The sequence below is a fragment of the Lipotes vexillifer genome, unplaced genomic scaffold (assembly GCF_000442215.2).
Source record: "Lipotes vexillifer unplaced genomic scaffold, Lipotes_vexillifer_v1.1 scaffold532, whole genome shotgun sequence".
Lineage (NCBI taxonomy): Eukaryota > Metazoa > Chordata > Mammalia > Artiodactyla > Lipotidae > Lipotes > Lipotes vexillifer.
This window is the reverse complement of record NW_006798027.1, coordinates 781,554-799,857: the sequence shown is the minus strand read 5'-3', so window position 1 is coordinate 799,857 and position 18,304 is coordinate 781,554. Positions and strand designations below refer to the sequence as shown.

General features: G+C 43.1%; 1 protein-coding gene across 1 annotated transcript in view; it reads left to right on the top strand.

The window, feature by feature from the left end:
• The window catches only part of BNC1 (basonuclin zinc finger protein 1), a 32,275-nt gene extending 16,727 nt beyond the window's left edge, over window positions 1–15,548 (top strand). Inside the window, 4 exon segments of the mRNA XM_007470067.1 lie at window positions 5,372–5,471; window positions 6,537–6,772; window positions 8,772–10,618; window positions 14,864–15,548. Of these exon segments, the coding sequence (XP_007470129.1) occupies window positions 5,372–5,471; window positions 6,537–6,772; window positions 8,772–10,618; window positions 14,864–15,548 (2,868 nt within the window).
• Window positions 15,549–18,304: the final 2,756 nt, after the last annotated feature.

The following is an 18,304-nucleotide window of genomic DNA, read 5'->3' as shown; positions in this document are numbered from 1 at the left end:
TTTGTCTGTAGATAATGGTGCTATAATTTTACTACATCGTGGGATTCTGAGATGGGTGGAAAAAACCCAAGGGCTTTAATATTGGAAGTTTTCTTAGACACTGTAATTAGCATTTTTAGTTCATAAATAATTCTTCTGAGATTTATTTCCATAGATGTTTAATGAGCTTTATTAAGCCTTATTCAAACAGGTTCATATAGAACCACATGAATGTTTCTTATAAAGCAGCATTCATACATTGGAATTACAGATAAAACTGCTTAAAATTCAGTCCCCAAACTAGAAGCTGCTATAACTGTGAATAGTCAGGTTAGATCAGGGAGTGTCAACTGGGGGCAGTTTTGCCCCTAGGGGCATTTGACAATGTCTGGAAACATTTTGGTTCTCACAGCTGAGGAAGGGAGGTGTTACTGTGGCACCTGGTGGGTAGAAGCCAGGGATGCTGCTCGACATCCTACAATGCACAAGACAGCGCCCACCACAAATAATTATCTAGCTCAAAATGTCTATAATGCTGACGTTGAGAAACCCTGAGTTGGTGTCAAGAGATGCAGAAAAAAATGAGTTTCAACCTTAGGCTATGGAATGTGCTTGGAATTGTTCCCTCTGTAGTTTCACTGTGCTGGGCCTGAGATAGTGTCACTCAGAGTTTCCTGGGGGCTTCCCATGAGTCAGCCTTCTGAGCGGACTCCTTAGGGAGTGGAGGAAGTATGTGCTCAAGGACATCTTTCTCTAATTCAGGCAGGTCCTATTTTCCAAGTAAATAAAATGTGAATTCACTTCATATAGTTCCAATATCTTGTTTTTAAAGAATGAATAGCATCTTGAGGGACATAATCCAAAATAAGAACTTTTCTTCTTTTAAAAATTTCCATTAAAACAGTCGTATTTGTAGAATGTAGGTGATGAAATATTTCAGAGGTTTAGTACTAAGTGTGCTGGTAGCTATTGAGAGTATAGATGATTGGTTTGCCTGTGAGCTGACATTCAGGGAGTTGCAGGGAAGTTTAGAAGCTGGACAACATAGGAATGCTGCAAATTGAGGTAATGACACTCTTTTAAATTTTGACAGTGTGTAGTAGTAACTAAACCATTAATCATTTTTATCCTTTAACTTCCAGTCAAGATAACTATATAATTATGTGTGCAGGTATATAGATGTGTGTGTTTGTATATTTATCAATAATACATTTGTATATGTGTACACAAGTAGAAACTCTATAACCAAAAAGTAAAATAATTTCTGTCATTAGAGCAATATTTCTTGATCTTATTTTTCATTATTCACCCCCCCACACGCATCTAAGGAGACTTTAGAAATATTTTTCTAATTGTGCTTACCACAATGAAATTTTAGTTTCACACCATATACTATATGTCTGTTTATGTATGTATATGTGTGCTTTATACATAAAAAGAATGGAGCAGTTTTCACCCTTTGGGGATGGTATACCCCAGATGAGAATGTATGCATTATTAGAGTGAGAGACTGTTCTGATCATCTGGAGTTCTTTATGTTATATTCTATGACTTGACAAAGAGCAAAACCCTTTTACCCATATTTCCTGTTTTTTGATAGCCTGTTGAAGGGATTAGGTAACACTGTTGCTGTCTGCTGCACACCTCAGTTATAAACAGCCCTATTCCTTCACCTGAAAATCTCTGTCTAGTTGTTCTGTTCAGGCCCATTGTAATCCAAAAGAAATTGTAGATAACGGTCAAATCATGTAAAGTTTAACCTGTATTTAAGGGAGGTCACTGGTTTTTTAAAAGACTTTATTTTTTTAGAATACTTTTAGATCCATAGAAAAATTGAAAGGAAAGTACAAGGATTTCCCATATATCCCCTACCTCCACGTAGGCATAGCCTCCCCTATTTTCAACATCCCTCACCGGAGGGTACATTTGTTACAATTGATGAACCAACATTTGACACATCATAATCACCCAAAATCCATGGTTTAACCTTAGAGTTCACTCTTGGTGTCGTACATCCTATGGGTTTGGAAAAATGTACAGTGACAAGTATCTATCATTATAGTATCATACAGAGTATTTTCACTGCCCTAAAAATCCTCTGTGTTCTTCCTGTTCATTCCCCAAGCCCTGCCAACCCCCTGGCAACCAGTAATCTTTTTACTGTCTCCATAGTTTTCCCTTTTCCAGAATGTTTTATAGTTGGAATCATGCAGTATGTAGCCTTTTCAGATTGGTTTCTTTCACTTAATAATATGCATTTACATTTCCTCCATGTCTTTTCATGGCTTTATAGCTCATGTCTTTTTTGTGCTGAATAATATTCTGTTGTGTGGGTGTACCACAGTTTATCTATTTGCCAACTAAAAGACATCTTGTTTACTTCCAAGTCTTAGAAATTATGAATAAAGCTGCTATAAACATCCATGTGCAGGTTTTGTGTGGGCATAAGTTTTCAGCTTCTTTGGGTAAATACCAAAGAGTGCAGTTACTGGATTGTATGGTAAGAGTGTGCTTAGTTTTATAAGAAACCACCAAACTGTCTTCCAAAGTAGCTTTATTACTATTTTGCGTTCTCATCAGCAATGAATGAGATTTCTGTTGCTCCACATCCTCACAATCATTTGATGCTGTCAGTGTTCTGGATTTTGTCCATTCTAATAGGAGTATAGTGGACTGATTTTTTAAAATAATATTTTTATCAAAATATGATTCACATACCATAATATTCACCCTTATAAAGTATACAGCTGAGTGGTTTCACTGTATTCATTGAGTTGTACAACCATCACTACTACCTGATTTTAGAACATTTTCATCACCTCAGAAAGAAACTCTGGGGCTTCCCTGATGGCACAGTGGTTGAGAGTCCGCCTGCCGATGCAGGGGACACGGGTTCGTGCCCCGGTCCGGGAAGATCCCACATGCCGCGGAGCCTGCGCGTCCGGAGCCTGTGCTCTGCAACAGGAGAGGCCACAACAGTGAGAGGCCCGCATACCGCAAAAAAAAAAGAAAAAAAAAAAAAGAAAAGTTTGGTCAAAATTTAAACTATCTGTGTTTCAAAGGGTACTGTGAAGAAAGTGAAAGGATAAGCCAAGGATTGGAGAAAATATTTGCAAATCGTATATCTGGTAAGGGACTTGTACCTAGAGTATATAAATAACTCTTACGACTCAATGCTAAAGAGACAACCCAATTTAAAAATGGGCAAAATATCTGAACAGACATACAGATGGCCGTCAAGCACATGAAAAGATGCTGAACACCATTAGCCGTCAGGGAGATGCAAATCAAAACCACAATGAGATACCACTTATGCCCAGTAGAATAACTACAGTAGAAAAGGCCAACAGTAACTAGTGTTGGTGGGGATGTGGAGAAATCAGAGCCCTCACAGACTGCTGGTGGGAATATAAACTTTGAAAAACAGTTTGGGATTTTCTCAAAAAGTTAAACATAGAGTTACTATATGATCCAGCAGTTCTACTCCTAGGAGTATATCCCCTGCACTGCAACGAAGAGTAGTCCCCGCTGGCCGCAACTAGAGAAAGCCTGCCCACAGAAACAAAGACCCAACGCGGCCAAAAATAAATAAATTAATTAATTAATTTTTTTTAAAAGATGAAAACAAACAAAAAAGATAACCCTTTCCCCCCACTACCACCCATTAGCAGTCACTCCTCATCCCTACCTGCTCCCCACGACCCCGGTAACCACTAGTCTGCTTTGTGCCTCTATGGATTGGCCTGTTCTTGACATTTCACATAAATGGAATCATTCCACCTGTGACTTTTTGTACTTGGCTTCTTTCATTAGCATAATATTTTCAGAGTTCACCCATGTTTTAGCAGGTATCAGTACTTCATTCTTTCTTATTGCCTAGTGATATCCCATTGTATGGACATATCACATTTTGTTTATCCATTCATCAGCTGATCAATATTGAGGTTGTTTCCACTTCGGGGCTAATATAAATAATGCTGATTTTAAAGTTTGGGTACAAGTTTGGGGCGTATGTCTTCAGTTATCTTGGGCTTATACCTAGGACTGGAATTGCTTGGTCGTATAGGAACTGTGTTTGTGAGAGTCAGCCAGGCTGTTTTCCAAAGTGGCTGCACCATTTTACAATCCCACCAGCCACTGATTTTTGAGTGAAGACTAGTTATATACTCCTTAAAGTGTCCTAGGCCAGATTCTCCCCTTCCCTGTCCCCACCCAAGGTCACATAGTCCCTTAATTGTCACATGGAGGGTTTAAACCCATAGTCGTAGGGCTCTTTCATCCCCTCCAAACACAGAGACACTCCACAGTGTCAAAGCTCTCTTGAATCATACAGATTCCACACAGCAGCGCTTCCCAGGAATCTCACTGACAGAGCTCCTGTGAGAGCTTTTTCTCTTTAATAATAGATTATGTTCCTCAGGCCTCTATCCCCTTTTGAGAAATTTATCTTAAAAGTGCATCTGAAGTGGGCTTCCCTGGTGGTGCAGTGGTTGAGAGTCCACCTGCCGATGCGGGGGACACGGGTTCGTGCCCCAGTCCGGGAGGATCCCACATGCCGTGGAGCGCCTGGGCCCGTGAGCCATGGCCGCTGAGCCTGCGCATCCAGAGCCTGTGCTCCGCAACTGGAGAGGCCGCAACAGTGAGAGGCCCGCGTACCGCAAAAATAATAATAATAATACACGTGAAGCTTTGTTCTTAATACTAGAACTTTGTTGTCACGTACATCTCTAGTTTCAATTTCAGTTGTGTGTTTGCACACTCCACACCCCCACACCACACCCAACACTACGACCTGCACCTGGGTATCGATGCAGTGCTTGACCAGCCTGTGTGCGTCTGTCAGTCACACAGTCCAGTGAGCAGAGTCGGGGAATCATCATCAGTGTGGTCAGCCATTGCATGTCCTCAAATCTATCTTGATATTCAGCCTCTGCCTCATTTTGGGGGGTAACGAATTACACATGTGTGTTACTCTCAGTTCTGATTGCTCTCCTATTTACTTGTGTCAGGGGTAGCCCGTGTATTACCTTTCAGGGTTGCTGTTCTGGTCAACTTAGAGATTCAGTGACAATGTGACTCTTCTTTACCCTTTCTGTTCCTTAATAACAAGCAAGATGTTTCCTTCCCACCTGTAATCCTTTCTTATAAAGAGTTCTGGGATTTTAGCCCATTCTCGCATGCAGAATATCTGTGTAGCATGTTCAGCGTCTCCAGGTCTGGGGCCAGCTTCCCCTCTTTCCAGGATACACTATACAGGTCTGGGCCTGGCACAGAGTGGGCACACATCACTCAAAGAACGTTGCTCAATGGAGGAGTGTGTTTTGTTATGTAAATGTGATGTGTGTTCCACGCCTCACTAACATGCCAGGTATCCCTGTGTTCTCTTCTGCAGGCCATCGGCTGTACTCTGAACTGTAGTTGCCAAAGCTTCAAACCAGGGAAAATAAACCACCGTCAGTGTGAGCAGTGCAGACATGGATGGGTGGCCCACGGTAACTTTATTTTGCCCCCTCTCTTGGCCTTTAGTGTACCCTTTAAATAACTTACAGTTATTCAGGAACAGATTTAATATCTAAGAACGACAGCTAACATTTGTAAGTTACTGCTATGTGCCAGATAACAGCCTAAGAGCTTTATATATGTTATCTCTTTGAATCTTAACAACTCTATATGATAAGTGTTTATCAACCCCCTTCTAAAGATGTAGAAAATGGTGCTTCAGGGCTGTCATTCTGCAACAATAGAAATGTTCTGTGCTGTCTAATATAGTAGCCTCTAACCCAGGGTTGCTAGATGGAAAAACAGAATGCTCAGCTGAATTTGAATTTCAGTTAAACTATACATAATTTTTTAGCCTAAGTATATCCCAATGAATATTTGTGGTTTAAGTGTATACCACTTATTCATTTTTTATCTGAAATGTATATTCAAGATTAATTTTTATTTGTTTTTTTGTTTGCTATACCTGACAGCCCTACACTAGCCACATGTGGCTGCAAGTACTTGAAATGTGACTAGCACAACTGGTGAACTGAATTTTTAGTTTTATTTTATGTTAATTAATTTAAATCTAAATTTGAATAGCCATATGTGACTGATGACTGTTGCATTGGACAGCATGGAGTTCAGTGGCTTAACTTGCCCAACCCAAAAACTAGATAGTGGCAGACCAGGGCTCAAACCCAGATCTGTTGGATTTCCAAGTCCAGGTACTTCCCCAGACCCCATGCTTCCTGGTTTTCCATCCTCTTGATTATGCACCTACCGCCTTCGTTTTTACCTGTTTTCCGTGCACGGTCCCTACTTGCGGCTGTTTTACTCCTTAGGCATGCCACAGGAAAGGGAGAAAAGAAGCCTCTCAGGCTAGTCCATTTTATTTTAGAAGTTCCTGAGAATAACTTGGAGCCAGATAGCTATTAAGATTATTAATTGTTTGCATATTTGTGGTTTTTCTACTGGAACAAATAACTGAGAGTTAGCGCTAACCTACTTCTGTGCAGTGTTTCTCTTAAAAGTAGAATCTTGAAAAACGATATTTCTTCAATTCACTTTTTCAGCTCTAAGTAAGCTAAGGATTCCCCCCGTGTATCCAACAAGCCAGGTGGAGATTGTTCAGTCCAACGTGGTGTTTGATATTAGCAGCCTCATGCTGTATGGGACCCAGGCCATCCCTATTCGCCTGAAAATCCTACTGGACCGGCTCTTCAGTGTGTTGAAGCAAGATGAGGTCCTCCAGATCCTCCATGCCTTGGACTGGACCCTCCAGGATTACATCCGTGGATACGTGCTGCAGGTATGGGGACCATGGGCACTGTTCTCCTAGAATGTCTTCCAAAGCTTGTGTCCATGGAACTGATGTAACCCAGTTGCCTACAGTGCTACAGCCATTGGTAGTCATCCTTCCCTTTCATAGTTATTTCTAATGTCTTAAGCCCTACCTCATGTTCTGGGTGAAATCCAGTACCTTTCCTCAAGGTATCTGTAAGACTTGAGGATGCGGGAGCATTACATATTCTCTGATTTAGGTTTCACTCAGCCAGCTCTTCCACAGTCAGCCATTTGCCCCATCCTTGGTGCTGCCTCCGTTTCTTTTATTATCCTCAAACTGTTTACTGACACAAGACATCATGTTTCAGATTTTACTGAGAGTTTGGGGTTGAGGAAGGGAACTTACATTGCAGAACGGCACAGCAAACAGTTACAATTTCATGCCACACCTTCCTGTTCTTTAAAGCCCTCTGCCATCCATCCTACTGCTAATTTTCCTTCCCAGGCTCCATCACCTTGTGATATTTCTGTGTGCATGCTCTGGCTCATTCTCTCTCTGCCTCCCCAGTTCCTTTTGGCCTCCTCGCATTTTCTCTACGTCTCTCCATCATTCCATGCCTTTCGTCCCTTCTCTCATCTCTTTCCTTTGCAGAGTAGTTGTACCTCTTTTTCTGTACCATACTGTGGGGGGTCGGCCTTATGCTTCCTATCCAGAGAGGCTATCAAGGTGTTTCAACAGCAAAGAACATATTCCCTGGTGTGAATTTTACCACTTCTCTGACATATGAAACAGCTACAGCATTTTCTTTTCTTGTCACTACACTAGAAAATGTCAGCTAACTTTGATAAAAATTTCAACGAAATGGGCAGATGAATGTTATTTCCAAGACTAACATACACTTCAGTCTAACTCAGCTGGGCCATAACCCTGAAACAAACACTAATAACAACCATTTATTGACTTAGACCCTCTTCCAGTAATCTCACAAGGTAGGTAGATTATCCCCATTTTCCAGTTGGAAAACCAGAGACTGAGTGCTTCTAAATCTTGCTGAAGTCACTCAGCTTGTATGCAGCAGACTGAGAATTTGAACCCACTTCTTTCGAACTCTGACAATGCCTCCAGTCTTCCTCTGGAAACATGTTTGCTCACCTCGAGTGCAGGACCCCCAGCAGGCTAGAAACCACCTTTTATGTAGAGCAGCATTATGATCTTACATTATGACATAGATCAATATTTAATGATCCTAATAATCTTGCTTTCTAGTGTTAGGATTAAAAATATGGAATCAATTACCTTGAACCTCTAGTGCATGAAAAATTTATGATGTTACATTCCTCATCATCTTCAGAACTCTTACATGCACTGTGAAAAATCTCAGTAGGCCATCAAATACATGTTCTGTGATAAAATATTTATTGTAGTTTTGGGAAAAGTTAGGCCTTGCTAGAGTTTGAAAGCTCTCCAACACTCCAGTGTAATTACAGCTCTGCTTTGTGAACATAGGCAATAGATCAATACAGGTTCATTTGTTTTTCAGTGTTAGTTGCTTGGGAAAGATTATTAAACTTGCAGCGAATAAATACTTGAACTATATCTAGGCCTGATTGCCTCATCTATACTCTTTAGATAAAGAAGTTACTATTGTTCAAATGATACATATTTTAATTTTAGTGGAGGAAAATTATGCCTGATGCAAGACAACCAATTGGTTTGAAATAAGATGGAAAATAATCACCAAACTTCCTTTAGGCTTGAGTGATATAATTTTATTTCTCTCTTCTGGACCACTGCTTACCTTTGTGCAGTTTATTTTCTGCACAGAGTTTCTGTCCTAGGACAGTGGGGTGAGCGAGGGCTGAACTCATCAAGCCTTGTGCTCACAGGGGTGTCTTTTTCTAATATGTACAAAAGTGCCCTGTGGTGCTGGTGGAGGCTCTGACCACATACATGGTTCCTTTCTTAGAGAAAAGGGTAAGGAATAGTAAATTAATTGCCCTTTTTAATTCTGGTTTGGGTTTAGGATGCATCAGGAAAGGTGTTGGATCACTGGAGCATCATGACCAGTGAGGAAGAGGTGGCCACCTTGCAGCAGTTCCTTCGTTTTGGAGAGACCAAGTCTATCGTTGAGCTCATGGCAATTCAAGAGAAGGAAGAGCAGTCCATCATCATCCCGCCCTCCACGGCGAACGTAGATATCAGGGCTTTCATCGAGAGCTGCAGCCACCGGAGTGGCAGCCTCCCCGCTCCTGTAGACAAAGGAAACCCCGGCAGTATACACCCCTTTGAGAACCTCATAAACAACATGACCTTCATGCTGCCCTTCCAGTTCTTCAACCCTGTGCCTCCCGCACTGATAGGGTCAGTGCCCGAGCCATATGTGCTGGAGCAGGGTCAGGACCAAAGTCAGGACCCCAAACAGGAAATCCACGGACCCTTCCCCAACAGCAGCTTCTTAACTTCCAGTTCCACCCCATTTCAGGTTGAAAAAGAGCAGTGTCTAAACTGTCCAGGTCCTGTTACTAAAAAGGAAGACAGTGCCCATTTAAGTGACTCCAGCTCATACAACATCATCACAAAGCTCGAAAGGACACAGTTGTCCCCAGAGGGCAAAGTGAAGTCCGAGAGGAACAGCCTCGGCACAAAGAAGGGCCGGGTGTTCTGTACAGCGTGTGAGAAGACCTTCTACGACAAAGGCACCCTCAAGATCCACTACAATGCCGTCCACCTGAAGATCAAGCATAAGTGCACCATCGAAGGCTGTAACATGGTGTTCAGCTCCCTGAGGAGCCGGAACCGCCACAGCGCCAACCCCAACCCCCGGCTGCACATGCCAATGAACAGAAACAATAGGGACAAAGACCTGAGGAACAGCCTGAACCTGGCTGCCTCTGAGAGCTATAAGCGCCCCGGTTTCAGGGTGACTTCTCCAGACTGTCGACCTTTCCCTGGCTACACTGGTTCAGGGGAGGATTCCCGGAGCCAGCCAGCCTTCCCAAGCATCGGCCAAAACGGAGTGCTTTTTCCCAACCTGAAGACGGTCCAGCCAGTCCTTCCTTTCTACCGCAGTCCGGCCACCCCGGCTGAGCTAGCAAACACACCTGGGATGCTACCTTCCCTCCCTCTGCTGTCCTCTTCAATCCCGGAACAACTGGTTTCCAACGAAATGCCATTCGATGCCCTGCCCAAGAAGAAATCACGGAAGTCCAGTATGCCCATCAAAATAGAGAAGGAGGCTGTGGAGATAGCAGATGAGAAGAGGCACACTCTCAGCTCAGATGAAGACATGCCCCTGCAGGTGGTCAGTGAAGACGAGCTGGAGGCCTGCAGCCCCCGGTCAGACAGAGCCCCATTGGGAAGCTTAGGGAAGCCTGGTCCTGAAGGAGAGAGGCCCTGCCATCTCAAACCGGCGATCGAGTCCAGCGAAGCCCTCCGCCAAACCCCCGAGCAGGCCACATACAACTCGGAGAGGGAGACTGAGCAGAAGTCAGTGCTGACCGCGGTGCCACGGGACAGGGAGGATGGTGGCCGTGAACCTCACCTCACCCCCGGGGTGGAGCCCTGTGTCCCTTTTCCTGAATACGTCAAACTGCAGCAGCGCCTGCTGGCTGGGGGCCTTCTCAGTGCTTTGTCCAGCGGGGGGATGGCTTTTCCTTGTTTTGAAGATTCCAAAGAGCTGGAGCACTCAGGTCAGCACACATTAGCGAGGCCGAAGGAGGAAAATCGCTTCCAGTGTGACATCTGCAAGAAGACTTTTAAAAACGCTTGCGGTATGAAGATGCATCACAAGAACATGCATGCCAAAGAAACGCACACGTGCACGATGGAGGGCTGTAAGGCCACATTCCCCTCCCGCAGGAGCAGAGACAGGTAAGTCGTCTGGTGGCAATCATTTCTTCCAAGGCAGTGGTTCTTAAACTTTAGCATGCATCTGAGTCACCTGGAGGGTTGTTAGAACAGACTTCTGAGCCCTCCCCCTAGAATTTCTGCTTCACTTGGTCTGGGACGAGATGTGAGAGTTTGCATTGCTAAGTTCCCAGGGGACACTGATGCTATTCCAGGGACCACAGATTGAGAAACAGTGTTCTATAGATCCAGATTCCTGGATTTTCAATTCCAGAATTTAAACTCATTTAGCCACAAAACCTGACCTGAAATGATGTGAGGCTATTTTAATCTTTTTAAATCTCCCTTTGTGTGGATTTTTTTGCTATATATTCCATACAGAAATGTTAATGGATTTATTATGGGGGCATTGCCATGATATGACAGTATATGCATCATTCTGCCTTTTTAAAGCCTGAGAAATTCTGGATTCAAAACATCTGGCCCCAAGGGTTTGGGATAAGGCATCATGAACTGGTTCACACATTAGAGGGGGAGGAAGCGGGGGAGCTTTTAAAGTTACGATTGTAGCTCCCCAAAACTTGTCTGATTTTCATTTCACACTATGAAGTCCACAGAATGAAACGTTTTCTCCGATTTCTATTTAACCACTATTTTTGAAAGGAAGAATAACTGCCTGATTGAAGATTTTTGAAATACTAAGATATCAAAGAGTAAAGGCAATTAACAGGTTATTTCAGTGTCTGTGATGTATGGTTCAAAGATGAGAAGTCTTTCAGTGCCGGCTTTTCATGACCCCACCACACAGAGTCAGACTGTTTGTACAGAGTGCCCGGGTATAGAGTATCTCTCATCACTCTGGGGACACAGCACTGGCTTTACTGTCTTACTTGTGCTTTTCTTAATGAACTTGAGTCGCATAACCACTCTTCAGGTCGCCTTCCTCCCCAGCCTATAAAGGGAGGAGGAAGCTTTACCAAAAGATGACCCCAGGAGGCTTTAAGGAGAGAACCAGCTCACTGATGAAATGCAGCATTGTGGATGCTAAATGGTTCACAGAATATCAAAATGTTACATTCACTCAAACAAGCTTGACTTCGAGCAGCTCAACACCACCATTGCCTCAGTCCAAGTTGTAGCACCTAATTTATTAAGAGGGTGAAAATGTATAGACTCCCACACACATTCCTGGACAGGGCTCGTAAGAACACACACATTGTCTTGAGCAGAGAGGATAGGGCAGGGGTGATATTAGTTAAAATTCCTGTTTCTGTTGCTGGATGTTGCACCAAACCACCAAGATACCCAAATTAGTGAGCCAGTGCCCCTCCTCCACCCTCCAAGAAGGGTGTTCGATCATGAATAAGCTGTCATTATAAAGAAGAGATAGTCATATCGGTCAGGTTATCCTTGATATTTATGATACTGTTCTGACCTACACTGTCTACTAAATTAGAAGACATTGAATTTAAGATACTATTTATATTTATTTTTCATATATTTAACATTTTCTTATTTTGGGACCTATTTGTGATGCAAGCCTCCTGCCCCACCACAGGAAAACATCTTTCGTTCTAAATGTAAACCACTAATTCTAGTAGTCTAGAACTTGGACTGCATTTTCCCTAGAATCTGTGATTAAAATGATACCATTTTAAACAGGACTTTGTGAGCAGTCCCCGGCCCACCACCATTTTTCTGAGTCAGAGATGAGAATTGCATGGCTGTAAGGATAACTGACGTCCTCTCTTCCAGCCACTGCTACTGCCAACAGCAGTTCCTAGGACCCATCACAAAGGGACAAGGACAGCACTGTGGATACTTATTTAGCCAACAAATAGTTAATAACCTTCTGTGTTAGGTGCTCTAGACACAGTCCCTGCCCATGAAGGCCAGTGGGGAAGACAGAGCAGTAAGCAGGTGATTACAGCTGAAGGTGGTGGCTGCTAGAAGCGGGAGTATTCTGTTACGGGCACGTGGGAGGGCGCCTAACCAAACTCTCTGAGAAGTTAGGGATGGTTTCCCAGAGGAGTTCTGTCTAATCCAGCAGCTCGCAGAAGTTTTGGTCTCACAGCCCCTTTACAAATTCTTAAAACCTCAAGACCCTCAAGAACTTTTGTCTATTTGGGTTTATATCTATCAATATTTACTGTATTAGAAATTAAAATGGAAAAAATATGTATCACATCACTTAATAAACCTATTATACGTTACCATTACATTTTTATGAAAAATAACTACATTTTCTGGATCAAAAACTTAGTGAGAAGTGGCTTTGTTTTACATTTTGCAAATATCTTTAATGTCTGGTCCGGTAGAAGATGACTGGGTTCTCATACCAGCTTCTGCATTCAATCTGTTGCAATATCACATGTCACGTAGCCTCTGGAAAACTCCACTCTACACTACTGAGAGAATGAGCCTGAAAAGGGAAAATAATGTCTTAGTATCATCATGAAAGGAGTCTGACTTGAGGGACATCCTGAAAGGATCTCAGGGACCACTAGGGGTACCCAGACCGCAATTTGAAAAACACTGGTCTCAGCTTATCTAAATAGTTAAAAACAGGAGGGAAGAGTTGGAGGGGGGAAGTGAAGGGAAGAAATGCAGACCTGGGCAGTAGGCACAGCATTAGTCCTGGAAACAGAAAGCCTGGCACGTGGTCCACAGGGTATTTGAAGCTGTGGTACTCACTGGTCTCAGGGGACATGGCACCTTGGGAAGTGCATCTAACCCTCTGAGGATGGTTAAGGAGGAGAGAGGGCTTCCCACATGTTAGCTCTTGGTGTTCATGGGATCCTCAGGAGTTGAGCAAAGGGCCCAGAGGTTTGCTTTGTTGCATCAGGGACCTTTCTGTGTAAGGTGTTCCAGTAAATGTGTTTGTCAGACTTTTTTTTTGACCACTTGTGTATACTGGAACCTGTATGTCAATCTAATGTCTGGTTTTCTGCCGAGACATACCTGCCCCTTCAACCCAGGGTGCTGACATAATCACAGGGCAGAGTTGCAGTTGAGAAGAGCTGCTTGCAAAGTGGGTGATCTGGGAGTATAATTCTGATTATGTCCCAAGAAAAGAATGTATAAGAGGATTAAAAAGAAGTTCAGAAATAAATTGGATACGTTTTATGAGTAACACCCCTCCCATATGTCCTTGGAGATTTAGAAGAGAAAATTTGATTCCTTGTCATTTAGGTGAGGGTGTTTTTCCCAGTTTGACCCTGGCATGCATTCTGATCTGTGTTGGGGGAGGTATTTTCCCTGTTTGGAATAATTCTCCAATCACCCTTAAGATTGTACCCTCTGGTAAGGGGTGTTTTTGCTTGCCAATAGTTAGGGGATCTCCGAGCAAGGCCGACATTGATTGACAAGTTACATCCAAATGATATCTTATGAGTAAAAGGCATGTGTCATAATGGATACTCATTATTGCCCTTTAGGAGTAATCATTGGGTAGATGATTGGCAGTGTGCGCACAGTGCTGCATTTGCAAGATTTCTGTCTGGTATATAGTGAAATGTTGCAAATACGAACTAAATTTAGCACACACACATGTGCACACCCCCCACACACACTCATGCACACGCATACAATTTCTAGCCAGTCACATTTTCACACCTGTAGAACTTGCATGGGGGTGTGTATGCAAATACTCTAGACCACCATGCAAGCCACATAGGAAATTTAAAATTTTCTGGTAGCCACATTAAAAAAAGTAAAAAGAAACAAGTGAAGTAAGTGTTAGTAACATATTTTATTTCACTCAGCCTATCCAAAATATTATCACTTCAGTATATGACATAGCCACCTTTCAGGTGCTCATACACTTATGAGTAGCTGTCATCCTGGACAATACAGCTCTAGAAGATAATATTTCCTTGTTTCATTGAAATAAAGTCCTCTGCTTAGTTCCTTACTGTTTGTGACCAGTTTTCTTCTGGGATCTCCTGGTTCCAGTGTCCCAGTTGAACTGGCCTAACTGAAGTAGTCTAGCCATTCTCTAAAGATGAGGTCCAAGAACTTATGTGTCAATCAGATTGTGGAAACTGAAGAGAACTACATATTCCATTGACCTTTCTGGTCAAATGCTAACTTGTGACAGGTGGTGAACGGCAGTGGGCAGTGTCCACCACACACACACTGTATCACTTCTCTCATGCCACAAGCTTTCCTGGTATATCTGCCTAGTGTCTCTACTCAGAATGAAGGCTGTCTTTAACACAACAGAAACAACAGCCCAAACCATTGCTAATCGTCTTTTCACTCTTGTAGACACAGTTCAAACCTAAACCTCCACCAAAAAGTGTTGACTCAAGAAGTGTTGGAGAGCGGTGAAGACCATTTCCGTGCAGCTTACTTGTTGAAAGATATGGCTAAGGAGGCCTGTCAGGATGTGGCTTTCACACAGCAAGCCTCCCCGACATCTGTCATCTTCAAGGGAACGAGTCGGATGGGCAGCCTGGTTTACCCAGTAGCCCAAGTCCACAGCGCTGGCCTGGAGAGCTACACCTCCGGTCCGCCAAGCGAGGGCACCATCCTGGATTTGAGTACTACCTCGAGCATGAAATCGGAGAGTAGCAGCCATTCCTCCTGGGACTCAGACGGGGCAAGCGAGGAAGGCACCGTGCTCATGGAGGACAGCGATGGCAACTGTGAAGGGGCGAGCCTGGTCCCTGGGGAGGATGACTATCCCATCTGTGTCCTGATGGAAAAGGCCGACCAGAGCCTTGCCAGCCTGCCGTCTGGGCTGCCCATAACATGTCACCTCTGCCAAAAGACGTACAGTAATAAAGGGACCTTCAGGGCTCACTACAAAACTGTGCACCTCCGCCAGCTCCACAAGTGCAAAGTCCCGGGCTGCAACACCATGTTCTCGTCTGTTCGAAGTCGAAACAGACACAGCCAGAATCCCAATCTGCACAAAAGCCTAGCCTCCTCTCCAAGTCACCTCCAGTAACAAGGTAGTGGACCACGTTTGCTCAGATAAGCGTTTGTCGTAATTCAGGAATAAGGTAGTCCAAAGAAAAGCTTCTAACTCTGGTTAGTTACCATTTGGGGCAAGCGAGGTGAAGAATATTTGAGTTGACTTCATAGTCTTCAACAGCAGGATGAGCAGAAGACAAGCCTTGTGAGAAGTTGCCATTGGGGTGGCATTTCCTATTATTTTTCTTAGCCCAGGAGGTTTACCACTGACATAACAAAAACTTGCAGAAACGTGGTTTTCCCCAGATTTGTTTACACATTCCCTGGGAGAGCTCCAGGTCTGCAGGTTGACAGCAGGGGCCCAGGACCTGGGGGCAGCTTGAAGTGAGGCTTGTAGTATTAAGGGTCAGTCGAGTGTCCTAGGACACAGACTGTCACCACGGGTGACACCAGGAGCCACTCCCAAAGATCACATTTTTGATTTCCTGCTTTAATGAGTCTGAAATCCAAACTGGAGTTTGGGAAAATGACTGTTTGAGACTATCCCTCCATTTAGATTGGAGAATTGCCTTTTTTCCCCCTGAAGATCTCATGTGTTACTCCAGGGAGTTCTCAAAGGAAGCACGTTGGCCTCTAATATGTAGGAACACAAATGTTACCCAGGATGTTCTCGCTCTGTAACACGCGTTAAGAAGCTAGGGGGAAATACTTCATGCACTTAAAAATAGCGGTCTTCAATTTAATTTAAAATAAGTTTGCTAATATTTAATTTGTGTTTATGGTCTGTGAGTGTTTGTGGTGAGTGCAGACATGTCACAGTGTGACCTCTGGGTCTCTGCTCAAAAGCAGAATGAGTGACAACCTAAACTGTAAAACCACTGCCCATTTTCGTTTGGTGACCTTCAGCGTCTGTTCATTTAGATCCCCTGTGGAACAAATGCAGGCGTGATTCTGGCAGGACCATTTGTATATATTCAGCCAAAGTGTTTAGAGAATGTGGTCCTGATGGTTGTTGTGCATTTTCATTATCACTGGATCCCTCAGTCTTCACCCTTTTATAAATGTGTAAGATTAGGATGAACTTTTGAATTTACATGGTAGAAAGAAAAGTAGGACATTATTGCCATACTGTATGTCTTAATATTTAACTTATTCTGAAATATATTCTGTACCATTATACACATTTGCTGTTGTAGAAAAGAAGCATAAGAGGTCCTGTGAAAGGAGACCCTGTCCTGAAATTTGACATTTACAATACCCTAAAAGTCCATGGTTGGGAAAAAGAAATTGATTTTGTATTAAAACTTCAAGTTAATCACCTTTTTAAACTCATGGTTGGTTTGAGTAATGAAAAGCATCCTTAAAGAGAATTGGGGCTTTACAAGAGATACTATTCCTCTGACCCAAAGGTGAAAAAAGCCAATAACCTGTTACTGATTATTTCAACATTTTTTTTTAAATAAATGTGACGACTTAAATTTTGTCTCTGCTTAAAGCGAGATGTATCTTTCAACTGTTTTGTTACCCAGCTGTTTAACATTCCATTGTCCCCAAAGTGGAAAAATTTGTATACAAATGAGTTTTCTATGATTTAATAAAAATATATGACACACTTTTTGTTTAAAAAGGCAAACCTTTGTCAAAGCAGTTTTGTCATACATACTGCGTGTTGTGTGAGTGCATGTGATCATCGTACACACGCGCGCGCGCGCACACACACACACACACACACACACACACACTTATGAATTTTACAGATATAACCACCCAGGGAAGGTCTGGTGGACAGGAATCAGTAACTACTGCCCCATCCTAACAGGAACTGCAGCGGTTCATGAGTTGCAAAGAAATTAAGTGGTTACTTCACTGGGAGAGGGGTTAGGTATCACTTATCAAGGAAAATACAGGGATTTTTAAAAAATCTATGCTATCAAAGATAAGTCTTATGGCCAATGCTCAAAGTGGAATGTAACAAAAGATTTAAGCGTCTTCTTTCTTTCTTAAATACGCAGGGTTATTTTAATTTATTTTTTTTTAATTTTATTGGAGTATAGTTGCTCTACAATGCTGTATTAGTTTCTGCTGTACAGCAAAGTGAGTCAGCTATACGTATACATATATCCCCTCTTTTTTGGATTTCCTTCCCATTTAGGTCACACCAGAGCATTGAGTAGAGTTGCTTGCTAGACAGTAGGTACTCATTAGTTACCTATTTTATACATTAAAGTAAGTTTTTATTACTTATCTTTTAACAACTTTGCCTGTTTCTTCTACCCTTCCAACATATAGATAAAAGCACAATCCCACCTACCCATCCAGCCCCCCTCTCAGGTGATGTCAGTGTCCCTGCTTCTTATTTCAGTGGGAGAATAGCAGTCATCAGAGGGGAACTTTCTTAGCTACCGGCACCTGCACTGCTCTCGCCCGGCTCTGGGCCATGTCATCTCTTGCCTGGATGACTGCTGTAACCTCCTCACTGGTCTGCTGCATCCATTCTCATCTCCTACAGTAGCCAGAATGTCCTTCTAAGTTACAGATCCGGTCCTGTAGGGCCCCAGCTCAAAACCCTCCAAGGTTTCCCTTTAGCAGTTAGTGTAAAATCCAGAGACCCTCCCAAGGCCTACAAGGCCCTAAAACATTTTCCTGCCCCTGCCACTTCTCCATTCTCTTTTCATTACAGTGTTTGTCAGCCGTCTCTCCCTCCCTCTCACCATAGCAGCTGTTCCAAACCTCCAGTTTGCAAGGTCCCACCCCGTGGACTGGTCATATTCACAGAGCTGACCTCACTTC